The following is a 21,609-nucleotide window of genomic DNA, read 5'->3' as shown; positions in this document are numbered from 1 at the left end:
TGCAGCAAATCAAGAAAAAGGTTTCCCCCTAAAATCGTTTCCATTTTCCCTTTTCCTTCTCACTCCACGGTTGTTTCTTGTGTGTGTAGCTTCCAGTTCACCTGCCTCCAGATAAACCCTAATTCTCCATCTATCTCCTTAGACCGTCTGATTAGCATCGCGTCACAGAAAGGGGAAGTAATCCGCGCCCAGGAATAGAGCCACAGCAGAGACTCTCCACAGCCGCCATGTGTCTGCAGGTAATCCGCTCTTAAATACCTCCGGGGCAGGCAGCTCGGGTTGGGCAGAAGCTCCAGTCAAGTGTCCTGTTATCCCTCGGACACGCAGCAGCCCGAGCAGGATTCGTTGCTTCCTCGGTCAGGATGAACTTTGCGGCCCAGTTATTCTACTCCAGCTACCTGAGCGAGCGACTGGAGCGTTTGTTTGCACCGAGGCCTGCAATTAAAGACAGCGAGGAGAATGACCCGTTCTGGGCGAGGTGGGACGTAGCAACCAGTAGAGACCCAGACCCCTGACCTGCCCCAGGCTAGCAGCCATTATAGCTCCACCTGCAACATTAGCTGCGTTTCCATTACAAATGTGCGCCAGTCTTTGTAGCTGCTTTTATGTTGGCCATAAAATTAAAAGTACGAAAATAAATTTGTGTAATAGAAACAGGGCAATTTCGAAAATGTTCACGTTTTTCGATTAAAAAAACATTTTTGCTGAGACAAGGTGGTTTGTTAGCCGTATAGAAACATTTTTTTGCGTTAAACACGTGATCAATAACAATGTTTCTACTGGCAAAAGAAGATAAATACTCACTTCCGTCTAGTACTTTCAAACAGAAAAGTAGTGGCAAACTAATAATTTTGTTCTTGCACATGTTTTGTTCTGTCCCATTGATTGCTTGTTCTGCTGTCTTTTTTAATTATTATTTATCTGTTTTAAATAAAAATGAATAAATAAAGAAGATGACAGGAAGTGGTAGGAGGATGATGTTTTTCTTTTCACTAGAGCTCTCATGGCACAGTTCATAAAATGTTATCTGTCTCTTGGGCATGTTGAATACGAAGCTCTTCTATAACATCTGCGACTATAATTTTCCCAAAACGTTCCGAAATATAAGAAGTTCATTGTTTCCTCTTGTCGCTGGTTTATGATGAGTTCTAGCACCACGACTAAATTATGAATACATCCCCTGGAACTGTTTACATCCGTCACTGCTATCATTTTTAATGATTTATTGCGTGAACAAGCTTATTTACTTGTGATTTTAATTTTATTTCTTATTTAATGGAAACACCGCAATTGCAAAATTGTGGGGTTTTTTTGCAAATCTATTGACAAAGATTTGCTCACATTTGTAATGGAAACACATTTACTGGTCTTTGATATCCTTGATTTGGCTCAGCAGGCCGAGTTTACCTTCTCAGTTGGTCCATCCGATTCCCTCAAAATTCTCTCTCTCTGTTTGGTTTCCTGCTCATTTTGATGGTTTTGCCAGAAAGGCAGACAGAAACTGAAGAAGAGCCTCCTAAGAGTCACTTGGTCACACTTTTAGTTCTGCACTCAAGCAGACTAAAGCAAACCAGGCAAGAAATTCAACTGATTCCAAACCTCAACACTGTAAAAACACAAAATCTGACCAAGTTGTTTTGTCTAGTTTTCAGTGCAAATAATTTACTACACTTGAAATAAGAGAAAAAGTAACTTTTCAGCAAGATTTAGGAGCTTGTTTTTAGTAAATTCCATAATATTTATGAAAAAGTGGTAGATTATGGCATTTCCCCCATTTTATAAATGATATATTAAAGTATCATCGACTTAAAGCTCCTTTATCTTGCTGAAAAGTTATTTGTAAGACAGTGTTGTCTTATTTCAAGTGTACTAAGATGCTTGGTACACTTCAAAAACACAAAGTCTTACTTATTTCTAGTGTAAATATCTTATTACAGTTGAAATAAGACAAAACTAACTTAAAGTAACTTTTCAGCAGGATATGGAGGCTTGTTTTAAGTAACTAATTCCTTAATATTGATTTTAAAAAATTCTTGTTCAATTGGCAGATAAATAATGACATTCTGCCAACGGAATTAGAACTTTTTCATCAAAAGTAAGAAACGATTCCCTTGAAACAAAATGTCTGCATCTTGCTAAAAATGACTTTTAACATGGTTTTGTCTTATTTCAAGTGAACTAAGATATTAGGATGAGAAACTAGACCAAAGAATACTTGGTAAGACTTTGTGTTTTTGCAGTGAACATTAAGTAAAGCAGCGTCAGCAGGCAGGGCCTTCAGAAAAAGCTTCACCATTCATACAAATGAACTCTTTGAGGAAGACCTGCTAAAATGATAAAAGCCTGCTGGGTTAAATGCCTCCTTGACCCGCTTTGCTTCATCCTGAGTCGTTATTTTTTTTTTTTCTGGACCATTTGAAGCAGAATAAGCTCCTGCTTACCACTTCATCCCCTCTTCTTCTCCTTTGAAGAGATTCTTCAAGGTCGCCATGTTTTTCTTTTCCCTTCTTTGATGCTTTTTTTTATTATTATTATTATTATTGAACGCTGCCCTTGATTCAAAGCACCTCTAACACAGGTGCAGCTTTGGACTCTCCTCTTATTCTCATTCACAATAATAAGGGCACTCAGTTTTCACTGGACTAAATATAAAGTGGGGCAGGGAGCGGTAATGGATTCGTGAGGCCAGGTGAAAGGTGAATGTGCTGCTTATAATAGATCACTGGTGAAGGAAATGGAGCAGGGTGTTGTCTGCGAGCGAGATTTATCTGAGAGAGCAGCGCCACCTGGTGGCCATCTACCAAAATAAACCCACATCCGCTAAATCCATTTTGATTTGTTTTAGTGCCTAAGCACATTACTTAATGCATTATGGGTAATCCTTTATGTTGCAGAAGGCCTGCTCTATAAATTACGCTTCAGAATATGCATAAAAAAAATCCAAACCAGGTTTGTTTGGTGTCCTTTGATAAATGAGAGTATATATGGAGCAAAATTAAACAATTCAGATTAATTGTGTCCATTTACCGAGCTGTTATAAATCAAACTATCCTCCCTTCAGCTCTAAATTACCACTTAATTTACATCTCCCTTATAAGAGCAACCGAACTAACCAATAAATCATAAGTAGACTTATTGATGTAATCAGTCACAGCCACTTAAAGCTGGATAGATGTGAAGGATGAATCAATTCAGCTCAGACTTGAAGGATTTATTATTTCTGTCTACACTTACTGAGGCCAGTTCTGGTTCTTATAACCCTGGAAATACCAGGAACTGTCATCTTAAAAGTGTTTATTGTGATAAAAGTGCTTTATTAAGAAGGTACACGCATCAAACAGAAGTAAATGTGCGGCCATCTTGAATGTTGTCACAGTTTAGAGATGAAATGTAAGGGAAACGTTTCATAGCGTTTTCAGATAAAGGTTTTTAAGCTAGGATGAGGTGGGTTTGTTTGGTTGCATCGAAATTAGTCACAAAACTGCAACACTTTTTTAACATCACACGAGTCATGTGATCAACAACAGGATGTTTGTTACTACAGCCAGAAAATACGAAGAACACGGCAGGAAGTGCTAGGAGGAGGATGGCGCGGCGATTAAATATCTTTAATCAATGCTTGTTTTCCTCTTGTTTTCTATTCCAAAAAAAGTTGCAAGCTTTAATTCACAGAGAAAAATCATCTTATTAGCAGAACAAAGACTTGATTTTACCAGAAGAACATCTTAAAAATACGAAAAAAAACTTGCTTTAAAGAGAAAAAACTTGAATAATTAATTTTCTGTTATTTTTTGTGTTGGGGTTTTCATAAAATTACTACTTCATTCCTCTAATACTACAACTTTATAATATTAAAACTTGATTCTCATTTTATTTTGACTTTGTTGTCATATAACAACTGTACTATTACCATGATTGTATTCTTGTAATACTTTGACTTTATTCACATAACTGAAAAAAGTATTTATAGCTTAATTCAGTCATAGAATTGACCTGAATGAAAAGTACAAGAAATAGATGCTGTAAAACATGCTTGTCAAACAAAATGGCCGCCGTGGATGTGCTGACATCACTCTGAGCTATGGAAACCCAAGGAGAGCACTAGTGGAAAATTATCCAGATTTTCCAAAAATTTAATAATAAAAAAAATCAATGATAAGATTCATTTATTGCCCAACCCTGAAACCACCTATTAGAAGCTGAAATTGGTTAAAATTCAGGAGACTAAGGAACCAAATCAAAGGTCTGGGGATTGTCTTTGAACAATCTTAAAATGTTTAGATTTGTCAAGCTTTTCGTTATGAATCTCTAGTAGAAGTTCCAATGAGTTTAGTACCTTCCGACAAGGACATTAGCACCTGAAAGTCATTCTCATTTGTTTATTATTTCAGGGAGGAACTGCGTCTTGGCCCCAGTCTACCAGGAGGCTCCTACAAACCCGTCTGTAACGGCGCCGTGGGCCGCCGGCCAACTCTCATTGAACCGGAGCGTCTCAAGGACTTTGGTGAGGAGGAACTTCTCAATGGAGATGTCAAGTACCACCAAATAAGCATGGCTGGAACCCATGAGATAAAGCTCATGGATCCCCCCAAAACCAGGAGAGTGAGTGAGTTCAGGATCATCCCCAAACCTCCGGCTCAGTTCCTCCGATTTGAGGACATCAGCGCGGCGGCCTTCACGATGCAGTCAGCGATACAGAAGACACCTTGCACGGTATGCTGGTTGGGTGAATTTATGAGGCAATCAGAGAGTGGTGCGTGTTTAGCTTAGGCAGCTAATTCGGTTAAAATTCTGCCAGAGAAATCCATGTCAATGGGAGAAATTTGAGACAGAGCAGAGAAGGGAGGTGAGAATCAAGCAACTTGCAATGAATTAAAGCAGTGTTGGAATGTAGAGTGGGTCAAAGTTCATCCACTATGACGTAAAAAAAACTGTAAAAAAAAACTAAAGTACAACTACTGATGGTTCTTGCTCATAAATTTGGTTCTACAAGCTGCAGAATCGAGGGGTGTGTTTAGTTCGTCTCATGGCTGTGTTAACGGGACCCTGTTTCCTTTTGGAACAAATGAAACATTTTTGAATCCCGTTAAAGGTGACCTATTATGCTTCCTGGAACAGGTTAGGATCGGTTTATGGGCTAAACAAAACATGTTCATCACATTTTTTTACACAAAATCATTCTTAGATAATGAGATTTCAGTCCGCTCAGTTCTATTTATCTATTATTATTTATCTATTATCGCATCTTATCACTTTAAATCCAAATAAGCTGCTGCTAGCAATGCCTCCCAACTCAACACTTACACTCGTACGTGAAAATAGCTTCAAACAGATGGGCAATTATACAACCGTATATCTTTGAAAAGCATTAGTAGAGCCTCCTGCACAATTAGAGAGAATGCAGCAAGTGGTTTCTGAATAGTAAGTCATCAACAAAACACTTGTTTTTTCCAGCAGCCATTGTACAGCGCATACAGCTGTAAAACCAGCCGGCTGGGTTGCTAGGTAACGTACAGGACTCTGCTGAGGTCGCTAGGTAACAGGTTCTGATTTGTGACGTTACATTTGGAGGGTTTTTGAAGTGGCTCATTTTCCAGACACCAAAAAACATTAAGTTTTTGCCCAAAAATGTCTGTGTGTTTATTTTTATTTTTTAAGTGCTTGGTCTTTAATTTAGAAGCAAATGAAAGAACAAAGATGTGAATTTTCCATAATAGGTCCCTTTTCATATCTGGTTTAAACGGAAAGCAGCAGCCAGTGAGCATTTAACAGATGATGCTGCTTGTTTGTGCGCAGTATTCCAGACTGTCCAAGCAGTACGGGATGGAGATCTTCCTGAAGAAGGAGCATCTTCACTACACCGGCTCTGTGAAGGAGAGAGGAGTGCTGTACCTGCTCACCTCCCTCACACAGGTAAATGCAGGAACTCCTTCTGTTCTGATCATTTGTGAATCAGGGAGACGACGATAACCGTGGGTTTGTCTCCTCCCAGGAGCAGCAGAGGAAAGGTGTGATCGTGGCCACCGACTGTAACTTCTCCATGGCCGTGGCTCACCATGCGGCCGAGCTGAAGATACCGGTGTTCGCCATCATGCCATCAAGCTGCTCTTCTCCACGCCTGCGGACCTACAGAGACTACGGCGCCATGGTCATCTCGTACGGCGGCACCAGCCACGACTCCCAGAACCACGCCCGCCATCTGGCCAAAGAGAACGGATACCTCTACCTGGAAGAGTCAGTCTCATTTTTAAAACTCCAGATTCAGGACGGGACTGAAACGATTAATCAGATTAATCGGTTACTGAAATTAATTTAGTAATCGATTAATATTTAACTGGAGTAAACAGCGTAACAAACTGCACAGCACGGTGATGGCAGCACCATGCTGTGTGGCTGTTTTGATATATTCAGATATTAGGGCTGAAACGATTAATCGGATTAATTGTGATTAATCGATTACTGAAATAATCTTCAACTAAATAATGAAATTCAAGTTTCTTTGTGTAAGAGCACATTTCAGCAACAAGGCAGTTCAAAGTGCTTTATAAAAATATGATACAATCAATTACGAAACAAACATTAAACATTACATTTTGTGAAATATAATCAAAATCATCAATGCACATCAAAATACACTCAGAGCAATAATTAAATCAAAACCGCGCAAAGAATATATACATTATGCATTTAAGATAAAAACAAAACCTTTGTCTATAAATGTTTTACCAAGAAGCAGCTTTCCCTTCAATTGGTTCCAATTCTGTAATAAAAATAAATAATCTCACTTTTTCTGTTCAAATATTATAAAAATAATAAAAAAAATAATAATCAACAATAATTTTAGGATAATAATCCTAAACTGTAATAATGTTAAGTTAGGCAGAAATGGCTGAACTTGTCACAAATAATCAACAGTTCACTAAAGGAGCTGCGCTAATTAGGCAACAAAATGTATTTTTCTTATTGAAGAACAGAATTATTTATTAGTTTATGTGTATTTATAATATTGTACAAAACAACTTAAGTGTTTAAATGAAAAGTATGCAGAATGAGCCCGTCTAAGCCTTTCCTTGTTTCCAGAGATGAGAGTGCAGCGTACCTGGCAGGACTGGGAACTGTGGGCATGGAGATCTTTGACCAGATTCCCAAAGTGGATGCAGTGGTCATTCCTGCAGCAGGACAGTATGGACTTCTGGCCAGCACCGCTGCAGCCCTCAAATACCTCAACTCCCAGATTCTCGTTATAGTAAGTAAGCCGTACTAAATGATGATAATAAAGCTTCTTTTTGTGCTGTTTTATGTTTCATGGAGACGCTATCAATAGTTCATAATGTGACAAACATTTTCCAGAAGTTACAGGCTACTTTCCAGATCAGGGGTGTCCGAACGTTTGGTCACACGGGCCAAAATTGTCAAGTCAAACATATTTGATAATAAAATGAAGTAAAAAAAAAATAGTGAATTCTTTCAACAAAATGATTAACAAACAGCATAATTGACAAAATGGACGTTTTTCATCCCATATCCAAAATTTAAAATGTATATTTTGCACATTCGCTGTTTGCTGTACAATTTACTTTATCAAAACAAAATCTTAAGTACTTTTGTTCAGTTTTTAGTGCAAATATCTCAGTACACTTAAAATAGGACAGTAATATTTCAGTAAGATGTAGGAGCTTGTTTTAAATCAGTAATTCTTGTGTCTTAAAACCCATCTATTTTACTTTGCTTTCAACTCCAGCGGGATCTAATTTTAAACTGTATGTTTTTGTTTAGAAACTGCAAGAATGTGTCTTTTTTTATTGTTATGTTGTGTTTTAATGTACAGCACTTTGTATCAGCTGTGGTTGTTTCAAAGTGCTTTATAAATAAAGTTGGTTTGGTTTGGTGTACTGATGAAAAAGTAACTTAATTATTTCACTTAAAACAAGACATCCGTTTTAGATGGAGAATCTGCCTTTCTGATTTCAACCACACTGGACATCATTCCCTTTAAAAGCTTATGAACGTTTAAATATCAACAGTTGAACTTTCTTCAACAGGGAGTTGAACCAGAAGGTTTCCCTCTGCTGCTGCAGTCTCTGAACACAGACGGCCCGATCAAAAACCTGCACAGCAACCACAACAAGAAGCTGTACGGAGGTGAGAAGCAAACGGCTCTTTGCTGATCTCTTTTCTTTCCAGCTTTGTGCTTTGATGCAAAACCCATCAAACTTTGAAGTGCCGTTCATGAAGTTACACAGTCAAAAGCTAGCAGCATTAATAATTAAACAGAGGAAAACGGGTTCGTTTTTCAAAGTCAAAATTCACCATGTTGTCTATTCACTTATTTAAAACTAAATATTTAGCTCAGCACCTCAATATTTAGCAGTAAAATACATATTTAGGTAACTAGCTAAATATTTAGCTCAAAATTAAACATTTTGCTCCAAATAAAATATTAGTTAACAAGATATTTAGTTTCAAACCACATTTTTAGATCTAAACTAAATATTTAGCTTCAAACTAAATACTTAGTTTGAAGTATGAAATACTTAGTTTTAAAGTATTAGTTTGAAGCTACAAAGTTACAAACATTCAGTTTGTACTTTGAAAAATACTTTTTTATTATTGTCTAAATATGAAATTATTTCTGTTAACTTTTGACTGTGTAACTTCAAGCTGCACCTTGAAACTGTTATTTCTGCAGGTTGTCACGGTGATAATGAAGAATCGATTAGTTAATTAATCGGTTAACTTTCTGCTCACATCACTGTGGAACACAATAAATAAATGTCTTTTCTTAATAGATTGTATATTATTTCTCTTTTCAGATTTTAACGAGCGTTCGCTTGGTGCAAATACCTTCCGTCTGTCCAAGAAACTGATCAACAAAGTTATTCCTGTCAGGTACTGCAGCTCCACAACAAATCCACCAAAAAAAAAAAACTGTTATTACCGAAGAAGTGAGACGAACAAAGTTGCGTCTCCAGGATAATCTCACCAGTGCGATCTCTAATCCCCACTTGGTGAATTCAGTGTGTGATTTTTGATTCCTGTTTTGTTGTCAGTGAGGAAGACTGTCTGGTGGCGATGCTGCGGTTTCAGGAGGTGGAGCACTCCACAGTGGACACAGTGGGCGCCATGGGACTGGCTGCCATATTGGCAGGGCAACTTCCAGAACTAAGAGGGAAAAAGTGGGTCAGATATTTTGACGTTGTCGTAGTTCAGCAGCTGGTTTCAGTCTAAACTCTGAGGTTTGACCCAGTTGCCACCCTGGTGGAAGTAACATTTACTCAGTTACATTTACTTAAGTAACGTTTTTTTTATATATTTTGATTTACTTTTAGGAGTATTTGTACTTTTTACTTTTACTTCAGTAATTTTATAATGAAGTATTTCTTCTCTTAAGTAAAATTTCTGGATTTTCTACCCACTGAATGAAAAGCAAACATGTTTTAGCCAAAACTTCACCAGACAAATGCCTGCAGTTTCTGTTCGTTTTTTGTTGAGAGAAACCGATTTGGAAAATTTTCTTTTGCCTGATTTGATAAATTTTTGTTATTTATATATTAATTATTATCATTTAATTTATGGCAATAAATTAAAATACCAAGATTTCCACTTAACTTTAAATTTTGGTCTGTCTGATGATGTAATTTTTAAATATTAAATCATTGGTAATTCGATTGGTTTCTCAGTATTTGAGTTAACTTTCCACCAAATACTTTTTACTCTTACTTGAGTAATTTCTTGCGACTTTTTACTTCTAGAGTAAAAGTATGTTGACGTAGAGCTACTGTTACTTGCGTACAGTTTTTGCGTACTCTGCCCATGTTTAGACGTCACCGGCCACCATTTTGCCTCATGCTAGCCGTTTCTGCTGCAGGGTGGTGGTTGTGGTGAGCAGCGCCAACATGGAGCCGGACCTGGTGAGGCAGTGTGTGGACCGGGCTCTGGTGCTGGACGACCGGGTCAGTAAATTCTCTGTGCAGCTGGGAGAATGGCCAGGAGACATGGCCAAACTGCTGGACGTCCTGTCCAGAGAGGACGTCAGGTAAGGACAGGTTCAGGCTTAATCTGTTCCCGTTTTGGTGCCAGACGCTTTCTTTAACTCGGCGTGTTTTCGTTCTCCTCCCAGACTGCTGGATGTCTGCCATCGCAGACACGGTGACAAGTCAGACGTCTTCAAAGCAAAGGTAGGCGGGTAATGTGTCCTTTTCTGTCCTTTTCATGATTTCATTAGTCATGGAGTCTTCAGTCAGAGGCTTCTTCAGAGACGCTGCAGTTGGGCCAAATTTTGCTGGATAATAAATTGAAGTCATTGCAATAAACGATAATGTTGTTTTGAGACCATTTTCAAGTAATTTATAAGTTGAGGATCATTTTCTTTAAAAATGCTAGATTTAACCAAGTTTAATAAAAAAATAAAAGCATAAACGCAGTTTTACTGTTTCCATTACAAATGTGGGTAAAACTTTATCAATATTCCTCTATTGGCAAAAAAAACACTCAATTTGACAATTGAGGTGTTATGATTAAATAATAAATGCAATTAAAGTCTTGTGAATATTTCTGTTCATGTGATAAGTCAATACGTAGGAAGTGGTCGTCCTACCACTTCCTGTCCTCGTCTTCTTCATGGTTCTTGCCAGTAGTAACGTCTGGTTGTTGGTCATGTGACTCACAATGCGAAAGTGTTTCAATCGCAGTTTTGTGAAATAAATTTTGATACAGCAGAAAAACCACCTGATGCTATCTCAAAAACTTTTTAACGAAAAATGTGAGTTGTTCTTTTTTATTAATTGGTTTGTTTCCTTTAAGAGAATTTATTTTGAAAAGATAAATAATTCATAAGAAAATTATGTTGATCATTTTAAAACTCTGCATCTATTGACCAAATTTGTGTCAGTTTTTCAACTGCTGTTTTGATTTACACACAAAATCACTTTAAGGGCCACAAATGGCCTGCGGGCCACACTTTGGACACCCCTAAAATAAAGTTTTTCCAAATGTACTAATTTCCCGGGACCTAGCCATGTTCTAACAGGTCATGCAGACTGATTAGCATCGCCAGTCTCTCCATATAAAGTACCATAACACATCCTCAGACCAAACATAACACTTTTTCCTGGACTTGGTTTCTAATCTCCCTAATTCTGATTAGAAACAAGCTGAAAAGTCTCTTAATCTCTGGGCCATTCATTGTTTCCTCTTCGGCCCAGACTAATTGTTGCGTTGTTTGCCAACCGGCTGTGTCAAAAGGTGAAAGGTCTGGGCTGATTAGCAGGCGACCCCCCCTAACTCTGAAGCGTACGTGTTTGTTGTGTTGACAGGTGGAGTGCGTGGTGGAAACCAGGGATAAGACGCAAAGCACTCAGCTGCGCAAGACGCTGAACGAGCGCTACCCTTCGATATGCTGGCTGGACCGGTGATCGAAACAAAACCAGACAAGAGGAAAGAAGGTGGAGTGTAAATAAATCTGGAAGGGATTCCCAACACATCCGTCAGTAGGACAATAACCATGACCAATCTCTGAATCTAGCTCTTAACAGAATAAAACACTCTGAATTAGCTGCAGGTTGGACGGTGTGGTTAGTTTCAAGATAATTTCCCATTAACATTATACAAATGCAAGAAAAGATTAAAACTAGGGGTGCACAGATTGCAGTTTATTTAAAAGGCCAGACCTGCTGACACTAATTTTGGCAGATACCAGGCTTTTTTTTGTCTGAAATGTCGCTACTGTTGACGTCACGCTGTTCAGAACTCCACCCGCTCCGCCATGATGGACGTCAAAACAACCAATGCTCTCCTTTAAAGCTAGTCAGAAGAACAAACATGTGGTAGCTTAATATCTCTTCTATTTAGTTGATTTCACCTTAAGTGGTGCTACACAAACAGACAAGAATAGAAACAAAACTCGTTATTTTATTACATCATTTTTAACGAGGCTAAAGATACAGCGGCAGTCAATCATAACGACTGTCAGCTGCTAATGATTGTCAGCCCTCGGTGTAACCGAACAAACCCGCTGTAAATTACTTTTTCCAAGGTAATTACATCAACGTTCATATACTTTGTAAGCATAATTAGAAAGATATCAAATATTGCTTTTTGGAGAAGGTGCGCGTTTAATCGTAACCATGGAGACAATGCCGTAGTCGTGTAGCCTAGCATGTATGGGGAAAAAAACTGGCTAGCATCTCGTCTGTTGTACGTTTTTAAGGCTGTTCAGGTGTAAAGGGGAAACGGTTTTTATGACATAATGATATAAATCACGTGGTGCGAATTCAGGCAAAGTCGGTAATTTGATCAACACGTGAGGAGGGAAGAGGTGTGGGTCGGTTTCTAAGCTAGCTATTTCAGCTATTTTGTAAATGTCGCCGTCATGAGCTCCAACCAGGTGTGTTACGTTCACAGACAAATTAGCTTGGCTCGAACAAGTGGAAACCATGAACAAACTGGCAAAAACATTTCCCGTCACTCAGTTCAACACTCCCCTCCTCATTTCCGACGTCCATCATGGCGCCTCGAATGATTAGGTGACGTCGTGACAAACGGTCCGGACAGCGGTTGATTTTAGACCTTTGCTGAAGATCGTCTTCGTGTGCAAGTATCGGCCGGTCTCCCAAAATTAAGGACATCGGCACAGATAAATTGGTGAACCCCCTATATAAAAGTAAATATTTTCAGAGTATATATATTTTTAAGAAGCTGTACATTTCTGTATTTATACACCCCACTTGTAGTTGTGTCCGAGAGAGACGACAAAAGCGAACAAACGTTTTTTGTTTTGTTTCTGTGCAGATTTTATGAAAGGAAAGAAGGGCAGAAATGCATCTGTTGTGTAATTTCTTAAGAGTAAAAGTGAGTGAGAATGGCGCGGTGAGCTGTGTCTTCAGATGAGCTGAAGCTCTTAAGGTCTTTAAGCAGAGGGCAAAGTGAAAACCTGTGCTGCTGTTGCTTTGAGACGTAAAACCTGAGGTTGAGCAACGCACTGTTCTGCTGACGAAGCTAAAATAAAACTGGTGAACATCCAAACAATTTCAAAAGGATTCTTTATTTGATTTTATGATGTTTATTTTGAAACAGTGGCTGAATCTGGGATTTCATGACAGGTAGAAACATAAAAAAACCACCTATTTATTATGAGTTACTGTGGCTAAACTACATCACTTAATAAAAAAATAAATAAAAATGAAATGCTAATTTCAGCTTTAGTGTTCAGCATTTGAACACTAAAGAAAAATGTATTCCTACATAAAACATTGCATTTATACGACCATGAAAATACAATTTAAAAAATTACAAGAATAAAGGCATGTTATTGAAACTTTGTCACAATATTACAACTTTATTCATCTATTATTTTGACTCCAAGATTGACTTTATTCATGTATTATTTTAGCTTTATTCTCGTTTGATTTCATCTATTTTTGTTATTTTATTTTTTATCCTTTATGGCCCTAATACTCTGCGGTACATTTATGTAAATTGCTTTCCAAATATTAAAAACTGGAACATTAGAGGGATGTGAATCTATTTGGATCAGGTCAGAGTTGTTCTTTTCCCCCAGTTTCCATTCAATATTGTGGCAACATTTAATTATTTTGTTCGTGATTAAATTAAAACCTTATCCCAGGCTTTAATCAGAAGTGGGATTTTTTCCAATTCTTGTGTGACCAGGCTAACCATTATTAGCGCTTCCAGCTAATTCCAATTATTTATTCAGATTTGATGCATTTAAACTCTAAAGAAACATGTTTGCAAATAGATGGAGTTCAGTAATATGTGTGTTTGGGATACAATCTGTGAAAAGTGCAAAATGAAGAGTTCGCTACTAGTTTTCACAATCTGCTCCGTCGATGAGCTCAGCAAAGTTTCAGTTAGAGCCGGAGCTTCTTAAAGAGATAGAGACCTAATTTCAAGGGAGAAAATGTTTTTAAGTCATATTCGATATACATATATAATTTTTATAACCGCTGAAGCTAGCATAGTTACTTAATTGTGATGTAAAAAGGTAGTATGTGCCTGGAAAATACATGATTCTGTCCCTTTAAGGTTCTGTAGTTCTCCATCCAAAGTCCAAACATCAGCAGGACTTTACGAGAGCTGTGAACAAATATCCATACACCTGTGTGAATGCCGTTTATTTTTACCTTTAGAGGCTAAATTTAAAGACTTTGAGGGTAAAAATAAATAAATGTTTTTGTAATTATATCCAGATTCATAAATTGAATGTATTTTTCCAGAGAAAACCCAGATAAACAACGTAAATGAAACAGAAACAAGGTTGCAAATTATTCTCTTTATTGAAGACCTTCAGCGTCCTCCACAGGAAGCGAAAGCGCCGTAGAGTGACAGAGGTAAACATGAAAATATCTCCTGTTTTTAGAAATCTTCTCTCGAGCCGCCAGCAGCGTATCTGTGCCCGACGTTGCGACTCAGCAGCAGTTGAGGAGGAATCTCTGTTGCAACCTCGCAGGCTTGTTGTAAACATCATTAGAGCACAAAGTAATTGATTCAGGACTCCTGTTGTATTGCACATAAAATCTATCTGAAGGCAGATTAATTAATTAAAACACTCCTATCAACAATATTATTCACATCAATTCTATCATTTTCTCCAGCTTTTCTTCATGGAAAATAAATGGAATGTAGTTAAAATGTATGAACCAGTGAATTAAAGGTTACAACAGAGACACTAATTCAATTTCTAGTGTTTATATCGTCAGTTTTCCCTCATCCTAGGGGGAAAAAGGCACCAGGAATGTTCAGCTGTTTCGCTCTGGAGGCGCCGCCGGCCGCGTTCAGTACCTTTTCTGGCGCTTCGGGTTGTACTTAACGAGCAGGCCGAGCGAGGCGTAGCCGAACAGGAACGTCTGGACGAACCACCGCCAGCGAGTGTTCGGGTGGTTGATGCCTTTGTCGCTGCGAGGAAACAAAAATAAATGAATAGAAAAGCGTTGGAGGCGGTTTTTAGACGTGATCCTGTTCTTTCGGTGTTTGAATGCTTGAAATTCAAGCACTTTTCAAGTATTTTCAAGGTAAGTTTTCAAACTTTTCCAGGCCAACACTGAGAAAAAAATAATAATACCAATTACTTAAAAAATAGAGATGCACTTTTTTCATTTCCGATATTTGAGATTTATCAGCCGATACCGATCCTAATCAGAAAAAACAACTTAAAACCTTTTTTTTAAATAAACAAATGTACTAAACAACAGATTTATTTAATAACTCTGCACATTAAATACACAAATAACTTCACAAACTTGATCAGACATGTAGAAGCAACTTTAATTTGTTCAATCAGTGCAGTTAGACAATGTAAAAATAAATAATGAAACTAAAATTGACATAAATAATAGGTTGACTACTTTAATCAAACGTAAAAAAAATAAACTGCAACAAAATTGTTTAATCTCGCTAAGTTTTCTGGTATTTAGGAAATGGAAATAATTTTAGTCATTTTAAATGACCTAAAACAAGAAAATTTTAGTCTGATTTAACAGACGGCAAGAAAAAAATGTTTGTTTCTTATTAATAGAGGTATTAAATTAAAAATATGTTTTCCACATTTAAGCTTTTAATTAATTGTTAGATTACATTTCATAACAAAACTGAATACCAAGAACTTTCAAGGACTTGATACAGAAATCAAGCAAACCTTGAAATGTTTATCCAAACATTAGTGAATAAAATACGTATTTATTTAAGTTTTTGTGTAGTTTAGAGAAAATCCACAACAAATTCAAACTTGAACACCAAACTCTTGTATATAAAATGTGTTTAAAACATATTTTTCAGTTATATTGGCGCCCATAATGATTACATGCAATAGTCAAATGAGTTTAAATCAGATCAGCCTGAGCTCTACCACCACCTGGTGGACGGTTGGGCTCCCTGCAGTCTTACCTGCACAGCTTTAAAGCGTAAAGAGCTTCACCGAGATGAACAGCAACGGCTGCCCACCACCTGAAACACACAGAGAAACCCATTTAATCACCGAAAGAGAACTTCATTAAACATCAATTTGTCTCGTTTGTCCCTCTATAAACTCCTTATCCTGCTTTTACACAATTTTATTAATGTTATCACTACAAACTGGGACACCAGGACTGGAGTTTGGGTCCGTTTTGACCCGGTTCTGTGAAACCAGAGGCAGCCAGAGAGCCACGTTCTGACTGAAACAAATCTTCCAGTAAATGTTTGACCCTGAGTTTCTGGAGAGGAGGCTTGGAGTCTCTTTATCTACACAAATCACTGGGTTTGTTTTATCTCTGCAGACAGACGCCCTGACGTCGGCTCCGGGTCGGTCCAGACTGCCACACTGCAAAAACACAGGGCTTTAACAAGCATCTTTAGTCTAGTTTCTAGTGCAATTATCTTAGTAGCCTTGAAATAAGACAAAACTAACTTATAACCAGATTATCAGCAAGATATAGGAGCTTGATTAAAGTAAGTAATTCCTTCATATTGATTAAAAAAACAGAATTACTAGTTCCTCTAGCAGATTATTTCACATATAGTAAAATATTATTTTCATATTATAAGTTAAATAATCTTCCAGCACTTTTTCATCAACATTAACACATTATTTACCACAAATAAGCTTCTATATTTTGATTTAAAGTTACTTAAAAGTTAATTTTGTCTTATTTCAAGTATATTAACATATTTGCACTGCAAACTAGACCAAAAACACTTGGTAAGATTTTGTGTTTTTGCAGTGCGTTTCTCTCTGACCTGCAGTCTGTCCACTTCAACCTGATGACAAACCAGGACATGAACTCAAGTTCTGCTTTAAACTTTGGAAACGTTGCAACGGAAACAACTTTAGAGGCTCGAAACAAAAAGTTTCACTTTCCAAAACGAACGATTGTAAACAAGCATCAAAAAGCAGAAACAATGTAATACAGAAAACATCTTCTGAGTTGAAATCAGTTAATCATGTTAAATATCACATAAATCTTTGGTTATTTTTCTAACAGTTTTGAAGCCAACGGCCTGCAACACCAAGCCGGTTCGGATGATGGACGGTTCTGAAAACCACTTTAGGTTTTGTTTTACAGCTGATGAGAGTAGTTTTTAGTTTTATTGTTTATGGAAACTAAACAAAATTGTTTCCTTATTTTAAATTAACTACTAGAGGAATAAAAAAAATGATAAACAGTTGTTCTATACAGCAGAGAAAATCCCAAAAGAAAAGTAGAAAGTTTAAATGAATGGATTTTTTTTTTCTTAATAAAATTTGGAGAGGCTGGAAAATGGCGTTCCTCAGGGACGGGGCTCGGTCCACTTAAAACGACTCACCAATGATGTCACCTTATGCGCCTCTTTCCAATGTTTTTCATCTTTTTGGCTGGAGATTGAGGCACTTGGACATTTTGTGTCATAAAAACATTTGTTTTGAAGTATGTGTCTAAATAAAATTTGTGATTTGTGTTCAATTTAGCTTTTTCTTTAAAGACAGATACATTTTGTACCAATGAACAAAACTTCAATAAATAAACTAAAATTAGTATGAACAATTAAACATTAAATACAAGTGAAATTTTAGCATCTTCGTGACTATTTAACTTCAAAATGTACCAAAACTACTTTACTTTGCAAAGAAAACTGACTGATATGGAAGGATTTGGAAATCAAATCCTCTAAAGTTTATATGAATAATCAGCACCTGGAGAGAATCCACACACATGGAGGGAAAACATGCAAACTGTATGCAGTAAAACCCAAAAAAGACCTTCTTCCTGCAGGGCAACAGGTCTACAAACTGCTGCTGCAAGATAAAACTTTGTTTCCTTACAGAAGATAATCGGCAGAATTTAGAAATCCTTTCAAAATATTGGATTATAAATCAGGAAGGTACAAACTAATGAAGGTTAAATAATGAGCAACAACCATCAATCAGTCAGGAGCTGCGTTTCTATTACAAATGTGCAGAAAACTTTAATATTCCTATTATGTATTTTTAAAAAAACTACTTTGCAATTCTGGTACTTCCACTAATTGAAAAATGCAATTAAAATCACATGTGAATTAGTTTGTTCACGCAATAATTAATTAAACCATCATCCTCCGACTACTTCCTGTTGTCTCCTGTCCCAGTGGAAAGATCTGGTTGCTGATCATGTGACTCGTGATGCAAAAGATAAATAAACCAATTTCATTACGGCTGAAAAACCACGGCATCCAAAATGGTCAATGGAAAAGCAGCAAGTCGCAACATGGAGACTGAATGTCTCTTCCACCATTTTATAAATCACTAAAGTTACCCTGAAGATAAGTAACGCCTGTCACATGATTTGAATTTCTCCTAATCTTCTGCAGAAACTGCAGCAGTCACATGACTTTAAGGGCCTACTAACAAACCATTAAGGCTGATGATGGTATTCACGCTCTCGTTCGCAGCGACTATATTTAAGATCTACTCATCAGCGCAGGCGTGAAAAGCCGTGTTTTCATATGAATAGAGCTGTTAGGGCTGGTTTTGCACATCACAGAAAGCCATTTTGTCTCTGTGATGTATTTACTCATCAGGAGTCGCTGTGGTTGTTGCGACAGCTCCTAATCTCTTACCCTTTGTACATCAGGTCAGCATAGTAATACACCAGGTGACTGCACAAGCTGCCAAACGGACCGAGGCAGTCGTACGGGATTACATCCGGTGCAAACACGATCAGCTGCAAAATAACAGTGGAGAGTTTAGATGTAAAACACCCAAAACAAACAGTTTATACAGTTTGTGACTATTTTTTTTGTTCATAAATTTTGTCGAAACATAATCAAAGCTGCTAAGAACGCTGCATTTTTCCATAAAAGTGATTTATACCTTTTTGGGGATTTTTGCAAAAACACAATTGTAGTCATAAACAAGTTATAAAAAAATAAAAATACAACAATTAAAATATAAAAAAAAAAAAAAATTTAAACAATTACAATAAAATAAATATATATTTTAAACATAATTTTTGTATTTATTATTAAATAAATGAATAAAAACAGGTTAGAAAAGCATAACATAGGATTAATTTCATATACGCTCCCATCTTCCTGTTCCTTTGTTTTTTTTATTTCAAATTCCAAAACATTTTATTGATTCTAAAGAGAAACTAAATATTAATTACATTTTACAAAGCGTCGTCGTAGCAGGTTATGGCTGCAGGCAGGAAGCATCTCCTGTAGCAGTCTGTGTTACGGGGAATCTGAAGCAGAGTTTAATTCTGAATATCTGTCTGAAGATTTTCTGTTTTTCTAAGGCATGAAGAGGAAACTCAGGGTTGTCCATCATTTTCTTAATTGTATGTAAAATTCAGCCGTTCTCAGAACAAAACCCTCCTCCTTTATCAGGCTGTTGAGCCTTTTTAGGTCCCTAAATTTAAACTTTTCTCTTCTCGTGTGGGTTTTGTTGCTTTGCATCATTTAAACTCAACTCTGGGGTCGTATTTATGAATGCTGTGAGTCCAGGAGGCCATCGGCGTCCAGTTCATCAATAAGTTACAGAGACGCTAACAAAGTGTGAAACTCCAATAAACGAGTCTTTGCTTCAGTTTCCACTGCGACCAACAAAGCGTTGCTTCTCAAGAGTCCCAACCAAATCGGTTTTGCTTTTAATTCATCAGTTCTGCACAACCAGAGTCACATGAAGATGAATGAACAGAAGATATATGGAGGAAATGAATCTGAATCATTTTAGAATTTTACACTCAGGGTGGGTTTAAAATTAAATTTTATTATTTCACCACAAGTTAGCGAGGAATCATCTGATTCCTTTACATTTAAAATGGCACAAACACAGAATTAAACTCCGCTTTAATTTTCTGTGATCTTTGTGTCTGCATTGGTTGTTATTTTTATTTTAAAAGACATAATGCACATTAGGAAATGTGCTAAAGTCAGCCAAAAAGGCTAGTTTTCATCTGCAGTCCCTCAATTAATAAAAATACAGTGCACACTGGGCAAGCTACCAAGCTTCTTCCTTAAAAGAAAAACTGCAATAATAATAAAAATAGTAAATAAAAAGCAAAAGTTAACCAGAAACTGGATGTGAAACACAAACTTCTAAGATCAATCAATAAGCAAACGTGTTAAATATGACATTTTTGCTTTTCCCAGGATTTATCTTTGTAGACTTAAGGAAAATGTTTAACTTATCTTTTCAACAAAGATGGCAGCATATCAGTAAAGGTAATACATGACTTATTTTATTTATTCTACACGTTTCATAACAACAGAAAATGTAAACAAATCAAACCTTTTCCTTGGTACCCAGAAGAGCAGAAATAAGGAAAACTACATATTACATATGTAGTGCTAAGATAGCTTCCACTTTGTGTATTAATGCATATTAATGTATATTTGGTGTTTGGAACATCAAAGTAGGCAGCTATAAGCGTTTTTATAGGGAGCCTTATGTATTTTAGCTATTTGCAGGTGGTTGTGAATGCAATAGATCAGATTTAATTTAAAAGAAAACAAACTACAAAAAACTGACACTGGTCAAAACTGAACTGCATTGTTAGGATATATTCTTAAAAAAATACAGTTTGGCTTGTTGGAAATAGTTAATCTCTTCTAAGGGGATCACAACAGGGGAACTTTTCTCACTTTCCAATGCAAATCTATAACTAACACTGCAGGGCAACCGGACCCACCATGATGTTTATGCCTAATCTGAAAGGACAGCACACATTAAATGATAATAACGTTCATAAATTCGGACATTTTGACCGAGAATAAAGAAGCGTTTTGTTGTTTAAACGTGAACTGGCTGCTGCGTAGCGTCAGTCCAGCAGATCAGGTTAATTTTAAGCCAACTTAGACTTTAACCTAAAGTCTGTTGAACCCGCCTTAGGACTTAATTAACACTGATAAGATTAGCTATCAACACGATAACCGCATTGACAGTTTTTAACGAAATAGGATACATTAATTGGCGTCAGAGAAGAACATTAAACTGAACTACAGCAGCAGACGTTGTTTAAATAATTTAAATTTACCCGGGGGAGGATATATTAGGTAACCCCAACTGTGCAAAATATTTAATAAAAGTTTGTTAGGATCACTTAATATTTGCCCTAATTATGTTCAGTCGGAGAAAGTTTAAATTACTTACAGTAAAGTACCCAAATGAGGCCGTTATAGTAACGATCCAAAAGAGAGTGGTCCGTTTAAAATAACCGCTAGGAGCCATTGCTGCTGTTTAACGTTGTTCTACGGTGGTGGCGCCGCCGTCAAATACGACCGACTCGAAACAACACGCACACGTCAACCACGGAGGAGGCGTTTTTGTTGTTTTTTAAAAATTTCAGTCCAAAGCTCGTATAAAAATAATAATAATTCTGAAGTAATTGTATGACATCTGTATTTTAATGTGAGTAAGTATTATGTTCTGTGAGGGCTTCAGAATGAAGACGACGGAACAAAAAATAACATGAACGCTGTATGCTCTGGGTTTTTACCTTAGAATGGCCAAGTCTCTTTTATTCCTCTGTCAATTTGATACAGTAGGGGCTTCCGCACTTCCCATATTTGTGTCCTCTGTCACTTTTATCAGCAGTTAAAACTGTTTAATTCGTTGTTAACATGTCGTAACCTGTATTTCCGAGCCGCCTTTAAACG

At 37.0% G+C, this 21,609-nt stretch overlaps 2 protein-coding genes across 4 annotated transcripts in view; one reads left to right on the top strand and one right to left on the bottom strand.

Moving 5' to 3' along the window:
- Positions 1-13,026, top strand: part of LOC103477344 (L-threonine ammonia-lyase) — a 28,293-nt gene extending 15,267 nt beyond the window's left edge. The window contains exons 1-11 of one of the 3 annotated variants that reach the window (XM_017309176.2): positions 138-239; positions 4,392-4,713; positions 5,797-5,913; positions 5,993-6,234; positions 7,081-7,246; positions 8,043-8,142; positions 8,814-8,889; positions 9,051-9,176; positions 9,869-10,036; positions 10,121-10,178; positions 11,316-13,026. In XM_017309176.2, coding sequence (XP_017164665.1) covers positions 4,552-4,713; positions 5,797-5,913; positions 5,993-6,234; positions 7,081-7,246; positions 8,043-8,142; positions 8,814-8,889; positions 9,051-9,176; positions 9,869-10,036; positions 10,121-10,178; positions 11,316-11,414 — 1,314 coding nt within the window. In that variant the 5' untranslated portion in view covers positions 138-239; positions 4,392-4,551 and the 3' untranslated portion in view covers positions 11,415-13,026. The other 2 variants (XM_008430411.2, XM_081616677.1) reach the window with 2 other exon arrangements.
- A 1,664-nt stretch (positions 13,027-14,690) lies between these two features.
- Positions 14,691-21,255, bottom strand: tmem254 (transmembrane protein 254). The gene is made up of 4 exons (XM_008430410.3): positions 21,104-21,255; positions 18,568-18,671; positions 15,901-15,960; positions 14,691-14,913 (listed from the first exon to the last, which is right to left on the bottom strand). Exons 1-4 carry the CDS (start codon positions 21,179-21,181, stop codon positions 14,793-14,795), a joined length of 363 nt encoding a protein of 120 aa, XP_008428632.1. The 5' UTR covers positions 21,182-21,255; the 3' UTR covers positions 14,691-14,792.
- Positions 21,256-21,609: the final 354 nt, after the last annotated feature.

The sequence above is a fragment of the Poecilia reticulata genome, chromosome 15 (assembly GCF_904066995.2).
Source record: "Poecilia reticulata chromosome 15, P_reticulata-male-v2, whole genome shotgun sequence".
In the NCBI taxonomy this organism is placed as follows: Eukaryota; Metazoa; Chordata; class Actinopteri; order Cyprinodontiformes; family Poeciliidae; genus Poecilia; species Poecilia reticulata.
Note: the sequence above shows the minus strand (reverse complement) of the source record. Positions and strands in the feature narration are given on the sequence as shown.

Coding starts and splice junctions, on each gene's coding strand:
- tmem254 (XM_008430410.3), bottom strand. CDS start 21,181: ATGGCTCCTAGCGGTTATTTTAAACGGACCACTCTCTTTTGGATCGTT. Junction 15,961..18,567: donor GCTGACCTGATGTACAAAGG/GTAAGAGATTAG, acceptor TGTGTGTTTCAG/GTGGTGGGCAGCCGTTGCTG. Junction 14,914..15,900: donor TACGCTTTAAAGCTGTGCAG/GTAAGACTGCAG, acceptor GTTTCCTCGCAG/CGACAAAGGCATCAACCACC.